The sequence below is a fragment of the Xenopus laevis genome, chromosome 4L, assembly GCF_017654675.1.
Source record: "Xenopus laevis strain J_2021 chromosome 4L, Xenopus_laevis_v10.1, whole genome shotgun sequence".
In the NCBI taxonomy this organism is placed as follows: Eukaryota; Metazoa; Chordata; class Amphibia; order Anura; family Pipidae; genus Xenopus; species Xenopus laevis.
In genome coordinates this window covers 94,870,535-94,895,112 of record NC_054377.1, presented here as the reverse complement: position 1 = coordinate 94,895,112, position 24,578 = coordinate 94,870,535, and the positions used below count along the sequence as shown (strand labels likewise).

At 38.2% G+C, this 24,578-nt stretch overlaps 1 protein-coding gene across 1 annotated transcript in view; it reads left to right on the top strand.

The window, feature by feature from the left end:
• The window catches only part of sec16b.L (SEC16 homolog B, endoplasmic reticulum export factor L homeolog), an 81,715-nt gene that overhangs the window by 13,067 nt on the left and 44,070 nt on the right, over positions 1 to 24,578 (top strand). Inside the window, exons 8-17 of the mRNA XM_018258482.2 lie at positions 3,330 to 3,391; positions 3,860 to 3,995; positions 4,857 to 5,084; positions 7,090 to 7,187; positions 13,873 to 13,954; positions 14,062 to 14,179; positions 14,847 to 14,958; positions 16,892 to 16,997; positions 17,791 to 17,925; positions 22,260 to 22,373. Coding sequence (XP_018113971.1) covers positions 3,330 to 3,391; positions 3,860 to 3,995; positions 4,857 to 5,084; positions 7,090 to 7,187; positions 13,873 to 13,954; positions 14,062 to 14,179; positions 14,847 to 14,958; positions 16,892 to 16,997; positions 17,791 to 17,925; positions 22,260 to 22,373 — 1,191 coding nt within the window. The remainder of the gene's footprint in view (positions 1 to 3,329; positions 3,392 to 3,859; positions 3,996 to 4,856; positions 5,085 to 7,089; positions 7,188 to 13,872; positions 13,955 to 14,061; positions 14,180 to 14,846; positions 14,959 to 16,891; positions 16,998 to 17,790; positions 17,926 to 22,259; positions 22,374 to 24,578) is intronic.

Below are 24,578 nucleotides of genomic sequence, written 5' to 3'. Positions count from 1 at the left end.
AGCAGGACTTACAGTGGTGCAAATTATATAAATGAGTCAAAAACATTATACAGGTATGGGATTTGTTCTCTAGAATGTTGAGGGCCTGGGGTTTTTTGAGTAAGGTATCTTACTGTAATGGGATTTCCATAAACTAAAAAATTATGTAAACATTAAATAAACCCAACAGGATTATTTTGCCTCTAATGAGGATTAATTATATCTTAATTGGAATCAAGTACAAAGTACTGTTTATTCCTACAGAAAAAAGGAAACCATTTTTAAAAATATAATTAAAAAGAATTAAAATATGGGAGATAGCCCCCCTGCAATTTGAATCATTGTGGATAATGGGTTTCCGTATAATAGATACCATGTACTTGTTCATTAATTTATTTAGAAAAAATGGCATGTATGTGGCAAATAATACATTCTAAGGGGTTCACAAATTTTCCAGCACCAATGTATTTGTATTTGCCAATAAGCATGGGGATATGACATGCAGATTGAAAAAAGTCTACCCCACTCCAACATACGTATATAAAATATATGACTAAAAAGATTGAACTTATCCTCTATAGCATATACTCCACTAATAACAACATCCCCACTAATCACCAGTAGAATGCAGAGACTTTTTACCATGCATTCAATCTCTCCTGCACACCTATGATCTTTCTCATTGGTCTCAAATTGACTGTGATCGCTATAAAGCTGTCAAGACATGGTCAGAGCAAAATACATGACACGACCGAGACTCAGAAACAGTTGGTTATTCAGTTTTAAGGCTCTTGCTTCTGTACCCAGATTGGCAGTTACTTGACAATTAAGTTGCTGACAGACAGGGACCTAGAATCTGAGTGATTTTCTGCTTTCCTAGCATAAAAGCATGAGTGCAAACTGAAAGCATACCTGCCATACTAATTGCTAGAAACCTGACAGATCTGTACAAACATTTTCTCCTCTCAATCTCTTAAAATATTATCTTGCACATTTTCCTGCTCTCCTCTGTACCATATCATGTGTGCATATTTGATCCTAAAAATGACTGCAGTACAGCAGCAATCGGAATCCTATCAAAAGCTTTCCTGCATGGCACAGTGGAATGCTATGAACAAAACCCTTCTGTGGGGCTATATATACTAAAAGGTGCAAAGTGTGCTACAGGTCTATTCTATATACGACACCATCAAATCTTATTGATTGCTATGGGTTACTGCACCTGGGAAAACTGTACCTTACACTCTGTGCCTTTATTTCCATAAGGGATCTGATGTAACAGCCTCAAATCTAGTGCTTTAGGGTAAATTACAATTACAAGTATGGGACCTAGTATCCAGAATGCTCAGGGTTTTCTAGATAACAGATCTTTCCATAATTTGGATGTTCATACCTTAAGGGGGAATGTAATATTGGTTGCTAACGCAAACATCGCTCACAATTTGTTCGCAATGTCAATAAATGTTTGCAAAGTGAACAATTTCGCCTTTGCGAACACTTTGGCCCTCACACAACAATAGGATAGCCATTGCAAATGTATAGTTGGCTATTATGTGCAGTGTATGTAATAAAACTTCTTAATGAAAAAGTTGTTACGTTTTTCTCCAAAAGTTTATGCTACCTTCAAGCGAGTCTTAAAGGTTCGCAATGCACAATTAAGATTTGCAATGCAATAAAAGCCTAACGAAAAATATTTCACTGTGACATGCAAATTTTTATTCAGAATTTGTTCTCTTTGTGCATTTTATTACATTTCAACCTTAGTCTACTAGAAAATCATGTAAACATTAAATAAACCCAATAGGCTGGTTGTGCTTTCAATAAGGATTAATTATTTCTTAGCTTGGATCAAGTACAAGTAGTGATGGGCGAATTTATTCGCCAGGCGCGAATTCGTGAAACGCCCGAGAATTTTCACCGCTGAAAATTCGCCGGCATCAAAAACCGGCGCCGGCGTCAAAAACGAGACGCCGGCACCGTTTCGCGAATTTTTCGCCGTTTTAGAGAATTTTTCGGCAAAGCAAAACGCTGCAAATTCGCCCATCACTAAGTACAAGGTACTGTTTTATTATCACAGAGAAAAGGAAAATCGTTTTTAAAAATTTGGATCATTTGGATAACATGGAGTCTATAGGAGGCAACATTTAAGTAATTTGGAGCTTTCTGGATAACGGATTTCCAGATAAAGGATCCCATACCTGCATATGTTTTCCCACTGATGATTTGCATTATTTCCAGTTGGGAAACTTTTGGAAGAGTGACCCACAGAAAAGAATATTCTCACAGGCGACTAATCTCCTCGTCTGCCATTACCCTAATAGCACATGCTGGTACTGAATTTTAGTGAGTGAGAAAACAGGCAAAACTACCTATAAATAATTTAGGGAGGCTTCATGTGTTTCTCTACCCTGTGGAAAAACTGCCCCTTGTGTTATTAGCCTTAATGCACTTGTAAATATTAGTACAATGACTTCAGTGAACAAAAACTCCAGATTCTAAATATATTATACAGTGAGAGGTAGTTTGAAATTTAGCCCCAAATACATTAATTACAGTGAGAAGCAGTTGGAACTTTAGCCCCAAATATGTATAACTGCAGCAAGAGGCAGTGGGAACGTTTGCCCTAAATACATTAAATACAGTGAAAGGTAATGATTTCTGACATCCCACACCCCCTCACCCTTCCAAAAAACAGGTTTCCTGATGGCTAAAGAAGTTTTTAGCATTATAGAGATCACAGCAAATTCATAAATCATTTGCATTGCTAATTATGTCTTCTCACGCCCCACTTAGTGGTAGATATGAGAATAGCACCCAGGAAGGAGAAATCTAAGTTGTGCTTTACTACTGGAGAAACAATAGCTTATCTTAAAGCAGCTATATTGTGCGGTGTTGGCTCTTTCTGAAAGCACAGGATCAGAAACAGTGACCTAAGATGGCTGCTTACACACCAATATAAAAAATATAAAAAATAAAAAGCTATAAAAAATTGATTTATCGGCTAAAGAATAACATTTAATTGGTAGAATTTAATTGGTAGAATAAATTATTTGCTCAGTGTAAAACAGTAATAAAAACGTCACCATAAAAATCACGATGACTGAATTCCTTTAAGGCCATTGGTACCTCTAATGTGAAATTAGAAATAGAGGCTTCAGCGCAAATTAAAAAGGGTTATTGTCTATATGAATCTTATGTTTTTACAGAACTTTGTATAAATGCTATGTTATTTAATTCTGTAACACAGAAGATGTTACTGTTATTCTAACCATTGTTACCAAAATTAAAACATGTAATGTGGATCTTGTCTGTGTGAAGTATTTAAGACATATTTTATGTTGGACTTGCAGGTCCTTCTTCATGACACAGTAGAACAGGGGGAAATGAGGAACTTTCCAGGCCCTGTGCAAAGGTAGGTCTGTACCAATTATATGTCATTTTTGAGGTACATAGTAAGACGGGAAAAGACTAACAAAATATGTAATAGGCACAAGTGGCATTATGTAATAAAAGATACTAAATTTGCCCAGGTGCAGTAACCCATAACAATCAACTGTATGCATTTACTGGTCTCCAGTTTAAAAGCAAATATGCTATTGGTTGCTATGGGCTACTGCCCCTGGGCAAACTTAGTGCCTTTTATTTTATAAGGGGGTTAGGGTGCCCAGGACCAATAACCAATAGCAACCAATAAGATGTTTGCTTTTAAACAGGTGACAAGTAGTGTTTGGTGAATAAATTCAGCAGACATGGTTTGGCAGCAAATTTCTGCACTTCGCCGCCCTCGAATAAAATTGCAGAACTGCGGCAAAAATTGTTGCGCAACTAAGAAAAAGGATGTATTCTGGGCTAGACTTTTAATGTTCCATGCTCTCTACAGGGAAGATTTACATAAAGTGGACATTATCAAGTTTTGCCAGCAAAATGTGAGTCAGTGCCTCAAGATGCAGGAGAATAGAAGCAGGGATGAAGCTCTGCTATGGCAGATACTCTTGCAGATGTGTCGGCAGAACGGGGTATGTATAAGCAGCACTACATGTTGTCTCTACTCCAAACCATACAAAGTAAAGCTCACCTAGCCCAACGGCTTTTAAAGATGCGCCTAAAAGAAACATTAATGTCAAAGGTTTTCAGCATATCATTCAGTGTAATTTTACATCCATACTTTTTGATTCAGATTTTTTAATAAATCTCATGACATTCGTAGTTTTAGAGTTTGTTGTGGTTTCAAAAACCTCAAAACCCACTAAAATCCAACCTTTGATAAATAGGACCCCACTAGTGAGAGTTAGGATTAAGGTAGCTAGTGAGCATCTTTATACATAAGGATTAGTAATCATGGGTGCCACCCACCACAGTAGGGACTCAAGTTTACTGACCTAGGGATAGAGATATTCCCACAGAGGTTCCACTTAGAGGGCCTAGGGATGCACCAGCATTAAATCCAGCCCTGCTTCCTTCACTTCCTTCACGAGGGCCAATCCCAGAGATCAAGAGTATATTATTTTTATGTTTTGCAGGAAGTTGCTGAAGCATTTAGCACCCGAGCACCCCCATTTAACTATAGGCTTACATGTTCTTTATGCATTCTTAGAAAGAGAGGGGCATAATTGCTAAAATAGCTGATAAGCAGTTAGGAAATGGAAGCACTACAGTTAGTGAATGAGCCCATTTTGTTTATTGTTACTGAAATTGAGATGGTTTCTCATAATTTAGAATTTTCTGGTTTCCGGATAAGGGATCCTATACCTGCATCAGTAACTGAACAGGGCACCTGCAGTGAATTTTGTTCAGGGCTTTAAGTCCTATTTTCCCAAGCCATGTATCTATTATTTGCATGATATATTGCTAAATCCCTGCATTTCTTCTTTCTCTAGTGTATTGCTGGGTCAGATGTGGCAGAACTTCTGCTAGAAGACTGTAAAATGGAAAGGTACCATAGAGAGGAACAAGGTGCCAACCTCATCAGCTTAAGTGAAGACCCACAACTGATACCAGGCTGCTTCCAAGCTGATCTTTTAACTGGGGAAACACCATCTGCCACAGAGACCTATGCAAAATCTGTGGAGAAATTTACCAAGCTGCTGTTCTTTGGCAGGAAAAAAGCAAGTTATTTTACTAGATACACAGTTTACCTTATCATCCAACTGTTGACATACTGACATTCAATGCTTGGTTAAGCTGTTTCTTTCCAATACATGTGACCTTTCGCTCTCCTTTTATCAAATTGACCTTCTTCATATACAATGATTTTTTATTCATTATGTTCATGTTTTTTATTCTTTATGAATGGTATCTGCATTTATTTAGGTTATGAAAATGTGACTTCCGGTGTTTATTAGAAATGCTTTATCTATTTGAGCTAATCCTGAGATCATGAAAATATAAACAAGAAATGAAAAACATATGGGAAAATGTTTCCTGCAAATTAAGATTTGTTGATACATATCCAATTTCTCAAATTTTCTCATTCCTTCTTATTCAGCAGCGATCACAATATTCATTCAATCCAATGGGCATGTCGGGTTTAATCTGCTTTAAACATTCTTAAGAGTTTCCACAAAAATTCCAGGCTTGCATACATAGAAGCCTTTGGAAACTTTATCATATAATAATTTCTAAAAAAAATGCGTAATTCCACTTGCTATCAAAAGTGTGTACTTTATTCCATGTAGTTCAGCATTACATCAAATTCACACCATACAAAATGTTTCAGGGAGGTGTGTAACCAGTGCTGGACCAAGTTGCCCATGTTGCCTAGGGCTCCTATGTTGCCCCCTCCTCAGCCACGAGCGTGAACAAGTGTAAAATTATGGGAGAAAAATAAAGAATGTACACGTATGGGATCCCTTGTCTGGAAACCTATTATCTAGAAAGCTGCATCTCCCATACGGTTCATTTTAAGCAAATTCTAATTTTGCTAAATAATTTCTATCTTTCTGCATAATAGAACAGTACTTTGTCATAGTTGGTAACTAAGCTGCATGAATCTGTTTTGTTGGCAAAACAATTAGGTTGGGTTTATTTGATGTTTAAAGGGATCCTGTCATCGGAAAAATGTTTTTTTCAAAACGCATCAGTTAATAGTGCTACTCCAGCAGAATTCTGCACTGAAATCCATTTCTCAAAAGAGGAAACAGATTTTTTTATGTTCTATTTTGAAATCTGACATGGGGCTAGACATATTGTCAATTTCCCAGCTGCCCCTGGTCATGTGACTTGTGCCTGCACTTTAGGAGAGAAATGCTTTCTGGCAGGCTGCTGTTTTTCCTTCTCAATGTAACTGAATGTATAGACAAAGCCGGCTTGATAAAGGGCCTGGTTGGCTCGAAACGTTGCCTTTGTATGCTGTGGGCTAAGTAAATTATGCACTTGAGCACTTTTGCAACTTAACAGTGTGCTGCTATTTTTTGTCTATGGATTGATGTGACTCGAGGACAGGAATGGGTCTTCTAGTTCAGCACCTGGCACTTCAACGGTGTTTGTTTTAGAGGTGAGCGCTCCAATTTTTGTGACTGAATGTAACTGAATGTGTCTCAGTGGGACATGGGTTTTTACTATTGAGTGCTGTTCTTAGATCTACCAGGCAGCTGTTATCTTGTGTTAGGGAGCTGTTATCTGGTTACCTCCCATTGTTCTGTTGTTTGGCTGCTGGGGGGGAGGGGGGATGATATCACTCCAACTTGCAGTACAGCAGTAAAGAGGGATTGAAGTTTATCAGAGAACAAGTCACATGACTTGGGGCAGCTGGGAAATTGACAATATGTCTAGCCCCATGTCAGATTTCAAAATTGAATATAAAAAAATCTGTTTGCTAATTTAAGAAATGGTTTTCAGTGCAGAATTCTGCTGGAGCAGCACTATTAACTGATTCTTTTTGAAAAAAATGTTTTTTCCCATGACAGTATCCCTTTAAATAATTTTTAGCATACTTAAGGTATGGTGATCCAAATTACAGGCCCCGGTTTCCACATAATAGGTTCTCTACCTGTATCTTGATTTTTAGGAGAGATGTGATTCCAAGCAAGTTGGCTGCTATTGTTTTTTGTTTTCTGATCATACTTATTGTTTTTACTGTAGTTTGTTAACTATTATTCTGTTCATTTTAAGGAGGCATTAGATTGGGCAATGAAGGCTCAGATGTGGGGACATGCCTTATTTCTATCAAGCAAAATGGATCCAAGAACCTATAGCTGGGTCATGGGGAGGTAAGCATTGCTTTATTTCTCATAAACATACTTATTTGGAGGCCTATTTTTTAAAGGAATGCCAACCCAAAATAGTATTTTGCCTAATAAAAGAAAACTGAATTCTAAGCAACTTTCCAATATACAGTACATGATTACAAATTGTCTATGGTTTTTATGTTATTTGTATATGTATTGCTAGTGAAAACAGTGGTTGTCCCTTTCTATTCTCTGCCCTGGTGGCTCAGACTGTTTATACACTGTAAGACAAAGCAGCTGATTAACAGACCTGTCTTTGCTGGGGACTTGTTCAACATTGTTTAAATGTAACAACCAGGAGTCAAGCAAATGCTTGTTTCAATAACAACTGTTTTTACAAATAACTTCAAAAGCACTGAACATTTTTAATGAATGTGTATTGGAAAGTTGCTTAGAATTATAGGCAACATTTTATTTTGGGGTTGACTTGCCCTTTAAACTGTGTTAGATAATGTTAATTAAATACACCACACATTGACATCTGATCAAGTACATCTCTGTGTAAGAAATGGCATATTTATTAAGCTGCCCATTCCTTTTTTTCTCTGTAATATTTTAACATAAAAAGCAGTGAATGCTTCAAATTGTAAATAACAGTGATCTTCCATGGCCACTTTTTACACTGTTGTATCTTTTATACCGCTGGAATTTACTAAATATTTGTCTAAATTTTTCCTACTAGCTTGAAAGGGTTATACCATAAAGATAACAATGTTAAATAGGCCATAAGGTGGCAAAAAAAGAAAATACACACCATCATTGTTTTTACGCTGGTTTTTATTGACATATTCTGTTGTAAAAAGGCACAGTAAGAACAGGCTGGTCTACGACACCCAGCACTTTGTTACTGCAGATATTTGCAGCTGATTTTCTATCTGGTGAGAGGTTCAGAGTGCAGAAATACTCTTAGACAGAAGTATATCCTTCTGTCTGGGGGCATAGTATAGTCTGGGACACTAATGGCCCACCAGAGAACCAAGACCTAAAACCTTTTCTAATTGTTGAAAAAACCCTAGTATCCCCATTTTTGAGAAGTTCATTGTTCAGATGTAACTGATTAATACAGCCACTTCACGTTGGGAAACAATTTATACATGGAGATATCACAGCAATCAGATTGGCTGCTTCCAAAAAGACGCATTAAAGGGGACCCGTCACCCAAAAAAATTATTCAAAATCCTATTTTATCACATTAGTCAAGCAAAATGAACTTTGATTTACACTATATAAATTATTGTTTCCTTCAGTCTGGGAACTCACAATTCTAGCAAGCTAGGAGGAGCCATTTTGTGGACACTGTTATTAAGACAAGCCTTGCATCATCTCAGAATCTTGTTTGTGCACCAGAATGGGGGACCTGATGTCCAACCCCATGCACTGGCTACACAATTAAATGGTAAAGAGAACGGGGGAATGTGTGGAGAGCAGTGACATCTAGGAAATGCTGAATGGAAAGTGAAAGTAATTGTCTGCCCCGCCAATATGCCTAAGGCACAGTGGAGGGACAGCAAATATTTGATTGACAGCTGAGATTTTTAAATGAGATTACATTTATGAATGCTTTAATGAAACGTTTAAATTGGATTTCATGTTTAATTTGAAAATTACTTTTATTATACAGCTTTTTGTGTCTGGGTGACAGGTCCACTTTAAGAACTAATTCTATGTGGGCAATTTTCTTCTCCTGTGTGTTTTATTTGTATTGTTATTGCTGGTACAAGCTGCGTAAGAGCACAGAGCAATACAGTAGACACAGACGGACTTCAGAGTATAGTACAGACAGAGAGACAGTGGGGCTCATTTATCAACCCATGGGCTGTTACCTATAGCAACCAATCAGTGATTAGCTTTTTAAAGTCAGCTGCAAGCAGTACAATGAATGCAGCAATCTGATTGGTTGCCATGGGTTACTGCCCCTGGGTAAACTTGCCCAGTGTTGATAAATGAGCCCCAGTGTGTATGCGGAACATCTCTATATCCATACTGTTACAGCTTAGACTATGTAGTTGTTTCTGAGAAAAAAATAATTATCAGCCTCCCTGTATTCTCCGATTTATCTGCTACAATAAATTTGGCCTCAGTCAGTTTTATGACCCTATCACAGACTCCTAAACTAACCCTTTCCTATCTTTCTCACTGCTGGGAATAAATGAAGCATAAGCAGAACCTGGAAAGTTAGAATTCAGTTAATACTATGTGCTCCAGAAAAGGCTCACTAAGGTCAGGGCCCATTGAAAAAAAGTCATGGTATCCTGACATGCCACTAATACAGGTATTTAAAAAATAGTTATTTAAAGGAAAACTGGCAAAGACAAAAAACATGATTGTTATCCCCAGAACCTGATATCCTGGTGGATGCTTGGCAGTACAGGTGCCCAGGCCTGACCCTGTCTTTTGAATAGTTTGAACAGGATTTGCCTTTCCATGATGAATGCAGTGTCAGTAGGTTAATTGAATATACAGACAGCTTCGCCAGTATATCATAAAACTGATCTGCATATCCAATACATTGCACCTCAGCATTTTGTTTCTGTGTTGATATTCTGCAAAGTGCTGGGATTGGGAAGAGCACTAGCTATGTATGGTGACTTCTCATTGGAGAGCTTACCGTATATACTCGCGTATAAGCCGAGTTTTTCAGCACCCAAAATGTGCTGAAAAACTCAAACTCGGCTTATACGCGGGTCATACCTCTGCTCTTCCCTCTGTCACCTCTGCCCCAGCCGGACTGCCTGTGACTGCCTGTGTCGCCGCCCGGAGCAGGTCCAGGAGCTCCGGGCGGCGCGTCCTTCCCTGCCGGCGTTCGCTTTCAAAATGGCGGCGCCCATGGCCGCCACGTGGGTAGCGGCGCCGGCCGCTACCCACGTGGCGGCCATGGGCGCCGCCATTTTGAAAGCGAACGCCGGCAGGGAAGGACGCGCCGCCCGGAGCTCCTGGACCTGCTCCGGGCGGCGACACAGGCAGTCACAGGCAGTCCGGCTGGGGCAGAGGTGACAGAGGGAAGGACAGAGGGAAGAGCAGAGGTGACAGAGGGAAGGACAGAGGGAAGAGCAGAGGTGACAGAGGGAAGGACAGAGGGAAGAGCAGCCAGGGTGGGGAGAGCGACAGATGGGGGGGGAAGTGGCAGAGGGAAGCAAACATGAAATAGGGGTGGCAGAGGGAAGCAAACATGAAATCCGGTCGGCGACACAGTCAGTCACAGACAGTAACAGGTACCTGCCCAGTGTCCCCCAATTGTTGCGGCTGGGTCACATTCACATTTTGAAATCTGACATGGGGCCCCTAGGCTTATACACGAGTCAATACATTTTTCCAGTTTTCTTAGGTAAATTAGGTACCTCGGCTTATACACGGGTCGGCTTATACACGAGTATATACGGTAATATTCATTTAAGCCCTATGTCTCCCTCAGGGAGAACTGCTGTGCGAAAGCTGCCAGAGAACAAGAGCATAAAGTGTTAAATAATTCAGAAACAGATTAAAAAAGAAATGAAACTGCAAAAGTGCTCAAAAGAACACTGAGCATATTTACCTTAATTTCTCCAGAGGGTTTATAACCTATTAAAAAAAAAAGGAGTACTTTTATTATTTTATCCAAATACGTGAAAAGTTTCAGAGCATTTACAAGCCAAGGACACTAAATGCAAACAATCATGCACTCACATCTGATATTATTATCAGTCAATAGATGTGATTTAAAGCATCAGTGCATTGTATAGTGCTACCGTTCATGGCAATTTGAAAACAATATGCCAGTTTGGATACAATGTAGTTTATTGTGACAGTGTTATTGTACCAGCCTATTCAATTCAAAAAGGAAAACAATAAGGCAATGTGCATTTTAACCATGGCATTATGACACCAACATAACAGGGCTTTCAAGTGAATCTAGCACACAGCAGCTTTTTTTACAGCCAAGATTCCATTTAAGCTACACACTTGTGCAAGAACAAAGAATTTTGAGTGCACAATTCATTTTGTGTGAAAACACATATTTTGGAACATATTCTAGGCAACCCACCTCAGCGTACAGGGAAAATGTTTTCTTGTGGTTTTAAAAATGATTTTTTTTTGTACAATGTCTAGAAGAAATTAGAGGGGACACAGGTGTCACTTTTTTTTAAATCCTACAATGTATGTAATATACTTTTTAAAATAGGGGTGCCCAGACTTTACCAGTGTGAGGTCTACTTTAGGGGAAGTTATAAAATCAGGGTCCAGAGACTAAAATTTTACAATTTAAACTGTCCCAGGATGGTTTATTAACAAAAAGCACTGAAGTGCTAATAATAAGCAGATTGTTTTTACCCATAATGCAACAATATCCCCAACAATTCCAACCTGATTGTGTCTGCCAGAAGCCAGTGAAAAATTTGGTGACAGATAAAAGAGGTATAAATGTTTTGTGCCTTTTAGTAAATTGCTTGCACTTAGCTGCTACTTGTGCCTACTATGTAGGGCACTACACATGGACAGGACACGGGCATGCACTAAGAGTTACCCCAGTTCTACTACTTCTGCTGACAAGCCTTCTCTGATGTCAGGCTTGTAAGTGGGGCAAAGACCTATCAGACTGGAGACACTCTTTACATTCATGCTACAACCTATCAAGAGGTAAATTTACTTAGCGGCAAAAATTCGCCGTCAGCGGCTTCGCACCCATCACACCACTTTGCTAGGCGAAAATTTGCTGGGACAATGTTAATTTATTATAATGTGAAGTTTCGTCCTGGCTGATTGACGCTGGTGAATTTTCGCTATAGTTACTTTGGCAATGCGATCAAATCAAAGCGAAGATGCGCTAGTGTTCAATTCTGCCTGGTGCTAATTCGTAAGAAGTCTTGCGCTTAGGCTAATTTGCATACGGGCGGGAAATTTTAAGTTGAATGGACCTCTTTCTGTTACATGTTGCATCTATTACATTACATTGACACTGATAACTAGACATGTCCAGGGAACCTTAATAAATTCAATAGAGTTGTTTTAATGCCCTACACATGAGCCCACTGTAAAATAATGTTCCATATGTTAGAAAATGTATGGGGGAAACTGGTTACACAAAAATATTTTTTAAGGACTTTTGCAGCCTATCACCCTGAAAAAAGGAAAAGATGCAGTGGTGGAACTACCGGGGGAGCAGGGGGTGTGAACGGGCCAGGGCCCGCACCCCCTCAGGGCCCCACGGCAGCCCGACTGCCACTGAAATGCGGGCCGTACAGAGGGGGGCTGGGGCCCGGCTGCCCGTCATGCACCAGGGCCTGCCCCTCTCTAGTTAGGGTACTGAAAAGACGCCAGCGTTTTTGGAACTTAGAAGTTTTTCCACTCACATAAATGATATAAATAACTGAAGATTGAGGCGATTCTCTCCACTCCATTGCACTTTGCTTGGTCTGAGCTGGCAAAGGCAAGTCTGGCGAAAGAGGTAATGTTCAGTAAAACCCGCATTTTAGTGAATTTGCGGAGCAAAGTCTATTGGCCAGAGCGGAAAGTTGCGAAAAGTGCTAATCACCACTAGCGTCTATCTCCTTTGCTAGCGAAGTGATGCCTGCGCCCATTGGTGAAGTCTCTGCGGGCGGTAACACTGGCAAATCGTTGCCAGCGTTAGTCAATTCGCACTTTAGTAAATCTGCCCCCAAGTCTTTGCCTTATTTTCATAACCTCCATTTCACTTTGACCCAGGTAAATAATGGTTTTAAAATGCTTAGTTTCAGTTCATATATATACATATTTATGTGTATATATATATATATATATATATATATATATATATATATATATATATATATATATTTCTTGGAAGCTTCAGTATCATTTCAAAGTCTGAAGGTAACAAGAAACACTGGATATAACAATGGGAGTACAATACCTTCCTTGAATCATATCAGGTGGCATATTTCACAGCAGCAGGTACTTAGCAGAGAGCCTGAAATCCCTTTGTGTCTCTCAGCAGGGCACTACTTTGGAAGGCAAAAGCTGAGTGACATTAAAGTACAGACTTGTATAAAGCCAATGGCATAATGATGCAAATCCAATACAGGTTATTTTCAAACAGACCAAGGTTGGACTAGGCCTTCTAAAGCCCACCAGAGGACTTGACATTCAGGGCCCACTCTAACAAGAAGAGGTTAAATAGGTTTATAGTTAAAATATGAAAGTGCTGATGTCCTAGACTTGGGGCACACTTGAACTTGGGCATATTGGTAGATCATCTAGAAAACTGGCAGGCAGGCCAATCCTGAAACATATTGCCTAAACCTCTTCCTGTGGTCCACATCTTGACAGAAATTTGAACTTGGCAGATGATCTGAAGTGATGGAAATAATAGCTCTTTTTTTCGCAGCAAGGGAGAGCACTATACCTTATTTTATAAACAGAAAGAAAGAGATTGACTGACAAGAAAGGGTTATAAGATTTGCAATAACCTACAAAGAAAATAGTTTGAAAGTTCAAGCCATTACTTTTGAGAAAATTGATTGGTTATTGACTGCACAGGAAAATATTGAAAAACCATTATTTCCACAGGGTGGAATTGACCAGACATTAGTTGCATTTGAATTCAACCATTCAGCATGTGTTTTTTTCAGTCCTGTTTCCTCCTCAGTTTCTGTAAAAAGTAATGATCAGCAATTCTGTAAAAAGTAATGATCTTATTGTTACTGCTTGTTAGGTTCACCAGCACGTTAGCTCAGAACGACCCCCTGCAAACACTCTTCCAGTTTATGGCAGGGAGGATACCCCAGGCAGCTACGGTAAGACTAGTCATTTTATGTTACAGTACACCAGCTGATTGATCTTCTAACACCAAGACGTTCTTATGTTATTACTATTATTACTAATATTTACAATATTTTTCCAGAGCTGCGGGGATCCCAAGTGGGGTGACTGGAGGCCTCATCTGGCTGTTATTCTGTCCAATCCAGCTGGAGATTCAGAAACAAATCAGCGTTCTGTTATTACAATGGGAGACAATTTAGGTAAAAAAGCAACCTGCCAAGATTTGCTATAAACATTTATGAAATAAGTAATGGTTGAATATTGTTTTAATCTTTTTAAAAGAGTTTTAGTCCTAATTGAAACAGCACAAAGGTGTTTTTAATTAATTTAAATTGATGAGGCAGTGTGAGGGAGTCCAGCTAACAAAATGAGAATCATACCGCTGCAGCCATAGACCTCTAAATGTATTAGGGAGTATGATATTACCAAGTAAGTGATCCCTTCTGTTTCTAAAATTAATTTAATAAACGCTACAATAATAAGGTGAGGTCAATTTACAAGCTATAAAGTGATTAGGTAACACGTCGTCTCTAGAAATTGCAAATAGTAATTTGCCTCTAAAAGAGCTTTGGGTTTTGGTTGAAGATATCGATATTTGGTTGGTATATCAGTATTTTTGTATAATAAAAATCCTTAAACTGAAGGTTAATTGTCCTCTTGTTGTAACATGGTGTGGTCAGCCCCTCTTGCATTATCAGTGACAGTGGAAAAAAAGCAGCCTTTTTATGTTGCATGAGCAAAGTGCCTCTTCTAATATATTTATCCTTCTATTATGCTACAAGGCCTAGCTGGACTGGCCCATTTTCCTGTAAATACAGTTTTGAAACTATGGATTTCTGCAGTATCATCTGACAATTTTTTTTTCAGTTCTCAAAGGCTCTATAGAGGCTGGTCATTGCTGCTACCTGACAGCTGGAATTGCTTATGGCCATAAACGTGAATATTCAGATCATATTGTTTTGTTGGGAAGCAGCCACAAGTAAGTGCTATCCTTGGATCATTTTCACTTCTTCTTCACTTAATCTTCTATATATTTATTATACAGACTTGAAGCTCTAAAGGACCCCTTTTTCAAACATGTTAGATATATCTATTGATTATAAATCTCATATTTCTTTTCTTCTTGTTAATAAATGTTAGCTGTTCTTTCAAGGTACAAAGTTCCTCTTTATGGCTTTTAGTGGCCAGTGCTTTTCGTTGTTATTTGATTCTATTTATGGCTGTCACTGACCCATCCCATCATCTGTCATATTGTGAATCTGCTTGCGTTGAGATTAGCCTTATAATATATGATCACCACCAGCTAACTGCACTGTGCTTTCAGCACCACTGATCAATCATACAAAATAATTACAATAATACGAGTCCCCTGAAAGCTCGATAATGGGCGAGTAAACATGACTTGACGTGTATGGATACACTGCTTTATTTTGTTTTCACACAGACTGTTGCTCTCACACAGGCACCTCTGATATTAAACTCACTGTTCATTTTAGGTTGGGGGATAAGGGATTCTATTTTAGATTGGAATCCAAACTGCACCTCCGTGTTGCACATGGAAGCTATTTTTAAAAGGGTAGTAGAAAAATAAATATTTCTATTGGCTGATTTACATGATTGAAAGCTAAAGCTTTTAAAGTACATAGTATTTTACAGCAAATCGTGATTGACCCTAGTGTTTATACTCCATATGATACCAGGAGAAATAATATAAGCCTTTGTTACCTCCCATGTCTTGCCACTAGCTCTGCTTTGTGTTCTTTTCCTTTTCTCAAGTATGGGATTACCTTTTTGTGTTTTTTGTGCATATTGTTTTAGGAATCTCCTTTAAAATTGGAATTGTGTTTTACACTATTCATCCTCTCCGTAGATGACAATTATGTTGGTGACCTCTTTTGAGCACTTTCAATTCAGGGGGTTATTTATTAAAATCCGATGCTATAAAAAGCATGAATCTGAAAATCTGCCATCTCAGACCTGTCGAGGTCCTGTATAATTCAATGGGAGAGGCACCTTTCTCAATATGAAGTTTTCGTGGTCTGAGTTGGGTTGAGCCTGCAAATCTGACTTTTTCTGGGGTTTTTGGCAAAAACGCAAAAAAATTAAGCATTTTGTAAAAAAGCCTGAAAAATTTAAGCAATTTGGGAAAAAGCCAGAAAAATTTGAACGATTCGGGTAAAGCCAGAAAAATTTTAGCAATTCGGGTAAAACCAGAAAAAATGCAGAAATTTGAGAAAAAGCCAGAAATATTTGAGCAATTTGGGAAAAAGACACAAATATTTGAGCAATTCAAGGAAAAACCGAGGGTTTCATTCGATTTTATCAAGTTCTTCCACAATCCGATTAAATTGAGTTTATTTATAAATAAGCTAAAATCTGGCATGGGAGTTTGGTTGTGGTTTTTTTCCAATAAAATATGAGATAAATTCGTATTTTAGTAAATAACCCCCTCAAAATTTGAAACCAACAAATAAATGTGATAGAAAATGAGTGATGGATCTCAGTGCTGAACGTGGGACACTGGATATCCATTTAATATTAATTAATATTATGTATATTTTGCACATTATTGAAAATGTGTATTTCTGCAGCATTTACCTACCAACATAATAAAATCACGTGAAATATGTACTGTATGTCTCAATGAAGGAGCAGTTTGAAAAACAGCTGCATAGGATCGCCTTATACTTTGATACCATTAGAGGGCAATGCTTAGCTATAGATTTGTTCTTCTAGGGGAAGTTTCATTCTCATGTTTGTCATAGTCATAGATTGTTTCTTTTCTCTCTTTCTCATGTTTCCTTGTTTCAACAATCTCTTTTTATCTCCCCCACCTCATGATATGTCTACATAACCTCCATTTCCCCCAAAGTATTGCTTTGTGATCACTGCACTTCTCTTTCCTGTTTCAGTGAGACTTTTCAGAAGTTTGCCAGCTCACAGAGCATCCAACGCACTGAAATTCTGGAATATTGCCAATGCTTGAGGACATCCATGCACTGTATACCTTCCTTTCAGGTAAACCTATCAAGGTAAACTGCACAAGATACATGTACTAGTCCACTGACCAAGGCAGCAATGGTATGCTTAACACATTGGGGCTGCAGGTTCTGAGGTTATCCAGCTACGGGACCTGTTATTCAGAAAGCTCTAAATTACGGAAAGGTCATCTCCAATAGACTCCATTTTATCTATATATCCGTATATTCTTTTCTATTATTTCTATAGTCATCATCCCAGAGCAATTTCAGTGTGTTTGCACTGTGTTATTTGTTGTTGCTGATGTTTTTGCCCACACCAAGTACTTATTTTGTGTACCCCTGGTGATGTCACAGTCAGTAAGCCTGGAGCCATTTTATAGGACAGGACTATAGGAGACATGTTCATAGAAGGTTCTCAAAGGGAGAAGCTATCCCTGCAACCTCCTGCTGTGGTGTGTTGGAAAATGTAGCAGGTTTCTCTTGCTATTGCTTTATATTACACATTATATGCATAATACGGAACAAGAATAATCCTATTAGCATTCCTCCAGCTATGTGCCCTTTAATGGGAGCATAACAAAGTAAAACTATTAAATAAGACTGCCTGTTTAAAAAGCATAAAGAGGCCAGGTAAATTCATGAAAGAGAAATTTTGAAAGTGTCTTTTTATAGATGCCACATGAGGTTTCTTTAGAGACGTAATAAGAAGTGAAGTGCTGTTCCTAAGCGGACAACTAAAATTTAGAAAGGCAGATCTGTTTTTATAGAAATGTGCTAACCCCCCTGGGTTTATTACTCTCGCTTATTTATCTTACTCTGTTGCCCTGCAGGTGTATAAATTGCTTTATGCTGCTCGACTGATGGATTATGGGTTGACATCTCTAGCTTTGCACTACTGTGAGTGTATTGCCTCTGCAGTCCTGGCTCACTCTGGATCTGTGGTACTGATATCAGAGCTAATCAAGGTGAATCAGATGCTTACTGTGCAAGATGTGGATAAGCTTATATTGACAATCGGACTTACTGTCGCTGGTCATGCAAATTACTTTGTAATCAACTAATGTACTGTGCAAGAAATGGTAATCTTTATCTACAGAATAATGTGCTTAAATAAGGCATTAATACAACCAACTTGTTTTATACAAAAGAAGCCACTTCTCTAATAACAGTAAATCATAGTATCAAGTGAATCAGTACTAGGGATGCACTGAATCATCCACTAAATCAAACCCCTAATACAGCAGAACCCCCAATTAATGTCTTTCAGGGGACCACAAAAAATGGTGATGTATTATATGATGTATATAATTGGTGATATTTTTTTGGCAATTTGATTTCTGATCAGTCAGGGTGTATTGAATAATGCCTTTCTCAAGCAGTGGACCTTAAGATAGTATTTGAAGGCATTGTAATGTAGGGCAGAATCTGTGAATTCCAGAGGCAGGAATAAGCTTAAGAGAAGTCTTGCAGTTGGGAATGGGATCAAGTGAAGATGAGAAGAGTTTTTTGAGATCAAAGCTGAAATATAGGGAGGGGCTTTGTTTTTAAAGTGGACCCGTCACCCAGACATAAAAATCTGTATAATACAAATCCTTTTCAAATTAAAATGAAATCCAATTTCTTTTTTTTTTAAAGCTTTCATAGCTGTTGTAAACTCATTTAAAAATATCAGCTGTCAATCAAATATTGCCTGCCCCTCCTCTATGCCTAGGCATAGAGGTGGGGCAAGCAATCACTTTCCATTCAGCACTTCCTAGATGTCACTGCTCTCCCTACATTCCCCCAGTTCTCTTAAACATTTAATTGTGTAGCCAGGGCATGGGGATGGACATCAGGTCCCACATTCTGGTGCACAAACAAGACTCTGAGATGATGCAAGACTTGTCTTTATAACACTGTCCACAAAATGGCTCCTGCCTGCTTGCTATAATTATGAGTCCCAGACGGATGGAAACAAGAGTCAAATAATTTATACAGTGTAATTAAAGTTCATTTTGCTTGACTAACATGATAAAATAGGATTTGAAATAATTTTTTTGGGTGACGGGTCCCCTTTAAGGGCCTTACATTTGAGTGTGAGTGATCTGAATTTAATTTTAAAATATATTGGGGGAAGGCCCATGGATTTTGTATTTATGATATAAAATGGTAAGATCTTAGATAAAAGACTGAAATGGAAATTGTGGCCTGCACTTAATTTTGATAAGCAAATACTTTATGTTGTGTGCACTGCAGGGCTTCAGCTTGAGGGTGCCCAAGGCAAGCAGCTGCCCCAACTAGGCCCACGATCCCCACCTCATACTCAACTACCCCCCTACATGTGCAACACGCACACATGCACCCAGAGAGTCAGACAGTCTGAGACCAGTAAGGCAGGCAGAAGAGTTGCTCGGATATCTCCCACCATTAAGCTTAATCTCAGAAAAATGCAGAAGATGGAATTTTCCCACAATTAAGACAGATTGGCGCATGTAAAAAAACATACATGCGGTGACCTGAATGTTACTGAAAGGAGAGTTATTTTCAGATTTGTCACCCAAGGTAATGCAGATTTCCTGCGGTTGTCAAATCTGCTCATCTGCCATGGTGCTGGCTCATTTGTCTTTTTTATAATTGGTGGTGATGTTCATTTATTTCTACAGAAAAGGAGAGTGAGTGGATGTTTACAGACTTTCACCTGATGGTATGAATAAGAGCCAGATCCATGTCAATTTGTCAGCCTAAGGCCAGTGGCATGTTAGCAGAGAGTTGATCTGAACTGCATGTGCAGCTTCTCTGTAAGTGAGGACAGACACACCAACTTCTGTGTGAACAGTAATTTGGTTGCTTTATAGAACTCATCATAAACACTTGAGAAAAACATATCTGCAACAGAGAGAGAATACACAGGAAGAGGAAGAAGAAAACCACACAGGGTTACAGGTCAAACATGACATCACATTGCTAAGCAACAATAGACCCTCCTTGCATTAAGTAACATGCACTGGAACAATCTCTGTCTGTTGTTTTCCAACATGGCACACATATAAAAATGTGATGGTGCAAAAGTGCATAGTTTAGCAGTTGTGTGCTAAAACCTCCCAGTGTATGCACTTATGGGCCAAACAATGTCTGCTGCTGGCCGGAATGTATACAGAATGTGGAAACACCGTTGTAGAGTGCTTACCTCTAAAAAGAAACACTTTTATAGTGTCAGGTGCTGTCCTGGAGGACCCACTCCTGCCACAGGGTCATATCCATATGTCAAAGAAAATACCAGCAGCAGACTGTGTGAGTTGTAGCAGTGCACAATAGATTTATTCAGCCCAAATAGGGTTGCCACCTGGCTGGTATTGTACCGGCCTGGCCGGTAAATATGATGGTTGATCCCAATGTTATTAACAGGGAAAAAGATAAATATATAAGAAGGCCGGCATTTTTTTCCAGAAAAGGTGGCAACCCTAAGCCTAAATCATACAAGATAAGGCAATGTTCCGGGCCAACGAGGCCCTTTATAAATTGAGATCATATTTTATATTTGGCTCCCAAAGACCTATATGGGATCCATTATCCGGAAACCCGTTATCCAGAAAGTTCCGTATTACGGAAAGGCTGTCTCCCAAAGACTCCATTTTATCCAAATAATCCAAATTCTTTACATTTTTCTCTGTAATAATAAAACAGTACCTTGTACTTGGTCCCAACTAAAATATAATTAATCCTTACTGGAAGCAAAACCAGCCTATTGGGTTTATTTAATGTTTACATCATTTTATAGTAGAGCTAAGGTATGAAGATCCAAATTATGGAAAGATCCCTTATCCATAACAGGTCTTATACCTGTATAATGTAGAATAGGTCTATCTATATAATACCCCCACGTCTCTTCTTTTTATACTACACAATTATTTCAGTAGTAAATGGACTGGCACAAATTGGCACACTTTTTACATTTCTATTGTAGAATTAAGGGGGAATGTAATAAAAGTTGGTAATGTAAAAACTATTTGCAATACGAAAGTTATGCCTTTGCACAAATTTAATATAGCTTTTGCGAACCCTGAACCTGTTTAGCAGCCTCTTCAGACAGTGGAAGAATGTTTGCAAATGTTATAGTTTGCACCAATGCACAGTGGATGTAATAAAATTTCCCACTGAAAAAGTTGCTATGTTTGCACAAAAGGTTACGACACCTTCAAGCACTTCTTAAAAGTGCGCTATTAAAATTCGAAATGCAATAACAGTTTAAGGAAAAGTATTACATTGCGTAATTCTTATTGGTGCAAATTGTTTTTCTCTTGGCAACTATTATTACATTCCCCCATTACAGATACTGTAGGTTATGGCATTTGTGTTTGCAAAAAACACTCACAGTCTAAATGTAGGATCATCTGCCTTTAATGCAGTTGGAACCAGAAGCCTTATTGGTAAGAAAGTTATGGTATACTCATCCTACACATGTGTTCTAGGTGCATCTACTACACTCCACAACTGCATTCTATGATCTGTGTAAATAAACATGTCAGGTTCCTCTGCACTTTCACAGTATATTCCAACCTTTATCTTGGTAAATGTAGATTTCTGGTTCTATTATTCTCCTCCCCGTTGCTAGTAGGGTCTAACAACAAGATTAATGCACAACCAAATGCCATGTACTTGTGTTTATGTCTTCCTGAACCTTTATTAACACTTGAACTCTATCCAGTCACCTGGAACATGTACAGGCACAAACGCACACATATTAATCTACTGAGAATAGGTTAATATATTTTATTGCCAAACATTTAGTTGATACTTTTTTTTTATCTCTGTCTCTTATTTTCCCTTTTTACATTTAGTAAAATAGAGATGTTGCCTGTATTCTTATGGACATATAATTAAGCTATGGAAGTGTTATATTTGGTTGAGCATCTGTGTTTAGAATAGTCTAATGCAAGCACTAACACAGCACTCCTATTATTGACTCCAGGTGTAGAGAAGACAAGATGCAATATGCTTACATGTAAAAAAAACCCCAAAACAGAATAAAAATTCAAAACTGTAATTATAAAGTATAAAATGTCTGGAATGCTGGGATAGCAGAGATGTCTTATAAGATTACATACATCTGTGAACAAATATTTTTGTATTTACCTGTCTATATACATTTAAAGTCACATGACTTTGGGTTTAGCCAAACTGAATCCAAACCTTAACCATACACATACACATACACAAACATATATTTACAGTATATATTCTTCAAGGTATAAAAAACTGTTTTAAACACCAATAACTATTGCAATGTGTAGCCATGGGGTTCTCTTTGTCTTACACACAGCTATCAGATCGTTTGCGTTACTCTGACCCACGACTTCTGGACAAACCTGAGTTAGAACAAAGCCTGGATCCAGAGTGGCTAAGTCAGCTTAGGGTTCTTTTGAGGCAGTTACAGGTAAGTTGAATTTTGATTTTTTTATACAATGATGTCAATGTAATACAATATGTCATGTAATATTTTCTTAGTTTAAAGGGCCTTAGCCTTCTGTATTTTATGTTTGTGTTTGTCTAATGAAAACAGTATAACTATATTTTACTTTTTATATAAAGCTCGCTACACTTACATTTAATAGCTGAACTGGCAGATCATTTACCAGTTTAGCTACAATCAAGTTGGGACACATTACTCATAACAAGGTTCCTTTAACAGTCACCCAAAAGACTGTATCATATGAGTAGCTAATAAATCCCTTTCACAGCTGTTTGTACACATGCATGCTGAAATGATCTCTGGCTGAAGATTTTCTACCAACATGTCTGACTCCAAGTCCAACAAAGTCCAAACAAATTGTGATGAGACATCTACCTATAATTCAGCTTGATTGATTAAATTTGCCAGCTTTAGGGTTCTTACAGATGAAGGCTTTATCATACAGTTCTTTGTGGTAGTTGTTTTATGCATTCCATTGCAAGGAACCACATAAAGAAGTGCAGATCTGTATTTCCTATGTGATTGCACTCATTTTAGCACAGACAAGTGCCAGATACAGGTGGAAAACAACTTAGGACTCATGTATGTCCACAAGTACAGTATGTGTCCACAATCCCTGCAATTTCCCAGCAGTCAGTTGCATGTAAAACCACTTACATTAAGGTACTTGCATCAAAATGAGCTCTGTGCACTACTGAATGGTTGGAGTCACTTATTCCTTCCTGCCTTTGGTTCCAAACTGAGCGATGCTGTGCCTGTTGACAAAGGGCAACCCTGGAGCTACCACCACCTCCAGATCAGGTGGTTGCTTCAGGGTTTTCTCAGTGCTCTGCATTAATTGGCACAGATCAGTTGCACCAAAAGAATAGGCTGCACATGCACAGCAAATACCAGAAATGACCAAACACACAAAATGACGTCAGACAGACTTTGAAAGCATTCAACACAGTTGAGCCTGATTTGCCACAAAGTGCACATGCAGTTGCATTAATTAGAATCAGAAGCAATTGCAGTAGGCACACACAATGGCATCAAGTGCAGTGCCCCTTTGTGATCACAATGATGCTGGAATTCTGTGAAAAAATGCAGCATTGTGGGGAAAAAAACATGGAAATAGCACTTTTCTCACTGTTTTTACAGACGTACATGTGTCCTCTTGTCTTTAATCTCTTTCACTTCTTGTCCAGAAAATATTTGGCTCATTATTGCATAAATTACCTAAACAGAAAGCAATACGTAGAAAGCAGAGTTCTTTTAATAGTGTTGATTAATTCACCATGTGTGCAGCACTGCATAATGTGTTGGCATTCTGTGAATAAAATGTAATAATTACATGGCATATTAAAGCCAATTGGGTTGGTATGTATTTTTTAAGACACTAATATATATAATTCTATTTTTTTTTTCCTGTGCCATGCCTGTTCAGCTGTAATAAACACCATCATCTGCTAATCTTACTAGCCTGCTCACAGGAAATAATACAGCATTTTACATTGATAGGCAGATTCTCAAAGTTTATTCTGATGGGTTCTGAATGGAATCCAATTCTATAGAGTTCAATATTTGCTATAATAAATTCCACAATCATTTTAATCTGGTTGATTCTGAATAAAATTGCCTTTCTGTAAAACAACCCCCATCTGTTGCTAAACTACAACTGCCAGCGTGTCTTCACATACATGTCGGAATGTCATGGTGAGAAAGGTACTTCCAAAACACCAGAAGAGCAATTGTTTGAAGGTCACTGCTGTTAGGATCTTTAAAATATAACCGTAGTGGGGTTTTATTCAGCACTTTCTATCTAAAAATATACTGTTGTTGAATGAAAAGTGCTGATGGTTACATTGTGACAGTGTCAGACAGAAGGGTGCAGTTTGCATGTTTTTCCTTTGTACTATATGAAAGAAACTGCATGGTTCATGTTTATTGTGCTTTCTTTATCATGATTTGTAGCTAGAAAAGAAAATGTATTGGATATAGCACGTCCTTTTTACTAACTTGAAAGGCGTTAAAGGGGTTGGTTGTTAATCCAAAAATACATTTCTAATGAAAGAAAATGTAATTCTATACAACTTTTCTATATATTTTAATCAAACAGGGTTAAATGGTTTAAAGTCTCTTATAAACACAATAAGCGCACGGACATAGATAGGCAGTTCTTTAGGAGCA